At 42.1% G+C, this 2,521-nt stretch overlaps 1 protein-coding gene across 1 annotated transcript; it reads right to left on the bottom strand.

The window, feature by feature from the left end:
* Positions 1-830: 830 nt before the first annotated feature.
* LOC104456220 (endochitinase EP3) lies at positions 831-2,012 on the bottom strand. Its single transcript, XM_010070958.3, is given in 3 exon segments — positions 831-999; positions 1,002-1,388; positions 1,545-2,012. Coding segments are annotated over 3 exon segments (873 nt in total). The 5' UTR covers positions 2,011-2,012; the 3' UTR covers positions 831-979.
* Positions 2,013-2,521: the final 509 nt, after the last annotated feature.

Genomic DNA, 2,521 nt, shown 5'->3' with positions numbered 1-2,521 from the left:
GATCGTATTTCAATTTGTTAAGAATTGCTTCCGTATATTGACAAATTGTTTGTGCGCCTATTCACCCCCCCTCTAGGTGTTTATACTAGCAATATCACATGTATTTATTTATTACAAATGCTTAATAATTCAATGCAAATTATGAGGATTACGTTATTTTCTCACGTATTAATATAAAATTCAAAGTCGTATAGGATATTGAGAAATTAGAAAACAGGTTCCAATAGAAACAAGGTTGATCCTAGAACCAAATCGGAAAAACAGAGTGGATCGAGTACATGGTCCAATACAAACATGGTTGGGTATAGGGTCCAAAAAAGGGGAACCGGTTATAAAAGAGTCAGGTACAGGGTCCAGGTCTAGACCCTACCCACCTCGGACCCAATCACCCCTAATCCCCATGGCTTGGGCAAGGTCAGGCAACCCTTGCTTATGAACAATCGCCAACCATGGCTGTGTACAAGCCATAGACAAAAGGAAAAGAAAATGGAAAAAGGGACCAAAAAAATGAAGAAAAGGAAAAATAAAAAATTATAAAACCCAAAAATTGTCCATACTGCTATTCTATGTAAGATGGCTGACATCCACATTAGTAATATATAGGAAAAAAATTGATTGAAATTGGCATAATTAAAATATTTAAAACTGAATTGATCATTGTATAATAGATTTATGACTTTTGGATAATTTTTCCACTCTTCTCCGATCAAGTTATTGACTAGTTTTGCTTCACCAACTGTTATTTGCATTAGCTGCTAACTTATTTTTCATTACCATGTATATTTTGTTATTTCGGAAAAGGAAATAAATGCTAATTCATGGTCATAAAGTTTCAAACTCTTACTCAACAAGATGCTGATATTCCCTTTATTTCTTAGATTCATTCTTAAGTGGCGTACATTATTGGAAATCGACTATGGCCATGGTGCTAACCAAGATTGGCTATAATGCCATAAAAGGGACTGGCTTTCTATGCTCTCTAACAGGTCAGATTATCTCCGGAGAGACGCCAAATTGGTTACAATAATCAGTGTAATACTGGCCCCGAGCTTGGACGGCGCCCGAGTTTCCGCCGCCGCACTCTCCTCCATTGATGGCCTTAATTGTGGCGCCGAAGCCTTGACCGGAAGTAATAACGGAGTGGACGTTGTTCATCCAAAACCAGAAGGCGGTCTTAAAGGACACGGCGACGTCGTTGGCCACGGTTTCGGGAGAGTTGAGGCCATCGAACCCGATGCTTTCTCCTGCGGGTCCGTAGTTGTAGTTCCAGGATATTTGGAGGGGACCGCGGCCGTAGTAGCCTTTGTTGGGGTTGCATGGATACTGGGTGTTCGATTCGTCGCAGTAATCTTTCGAGGGACCATCGATCTCTTCAATGTAGCAAAAATCTGCACCCAAGAAGATCAATTGTCATATCTGAAGCAAAGCAGATCGTATGTTCTAGCATATGTCTCCTGGAAGTCAGAGTGAATAAAATTCATGGCAAAGAGCAAACATGGCAAGTATAGACTAAAGGACTTCAAACATTGTGTTGAGGTTCTTACGTCCGGTCTCGTGCGTCACATGAGCGAAGAAAGCAGCAATCTCGCGCTTGGAGTCGTCGGCGGACCCGACTGTGCCGAATTCAGGGTAACCACCAGCAGCATCAAGGAAAGCTTGCCTAGTGTAGAAGTTCTTCCCTGCGCAACCTGCGTCAGCCTGGCCAATTATCGAATTAAAGAAGCTATCCGTCACCACGTCTGCCACTGAAACCCCGCTGCTCGGGGTAGTGGGTGTGGATGACGAGTAACACGGCCCGGATTGACAATTGGTGCCACAGTACTCCTCTCCAGTACCACAATACCCATACTGGCTGCAACACAGGTCGGCGGCACAGCCACAATTTTGACCGAAGACGTGCGCCGGCGAGAATCCGGCAATGAGGGCGGACACGACCAGAATGTTGAGAAGAGCTCTTGCTATGCTGTTTGATTTGGCCATTGTGGATATGGGTGTGAGGGATGTGAACATGCAAAGAGAGGTATTTATAGGAATAAAGGTGGGAGAAATTAGGCACAGTTGATTTGGGGCTGCTAGGTTCTAGAGAGTCAGCTTTGAAAATTCAAGATCTTGATTCGCAGGATAACGTGTCGTGTGCGTTAGGAAGTGTCGACTTTGACATTGCCAAGAGACTCGTGAGAACGTGTCGTGGGCGTTAGGAAATGTCGACTTCGACCCTGCGAAAAGACTTCGTGAGATTTATGTTCCTATCAAAAAACAATTTAAAAAAATAGAGGCAATTATACAATTACTAAGATTAGCTTACGAAATTAATTTATATCTTAAATTACTTAACACGACGCATTTATAATCTGTCGCATCATTTAATAAATTAATTTTTTAAACCAATCTTAATAGATTTATCCAAGATCACGTAGAAATGTTTACTAACATATGCCGAGTCTTGCCAGTCATTGCAAATGTGGAGGTGATACCCCAATTAGTAATGACACTGACACGTGACGTGTGATACGACAAACTA

The sequence above is a fragment of the Eucalyptus grandis genome, chromosome 8, assembly GCF_016545825.1.
Source record: "Eucalyptus grandis isolate ANBG69807.140 chromosome 8, ASM1654582v1, whole genome shotgun sequence".
Classification (NCBI taxonomy): domain Eukaryota; kingdom Viridiplantae; phylum Streptophyta; class Magnoliopsida; order Myrtales; family Myrtaceae; genus Eucalyptus; species Eucalyptus grandis.
The sequence above is the reverse complement of the archived record's forward strand: the minus strand, read 5'-3'. Positions and strand labels throughout refer to the sequence as shown.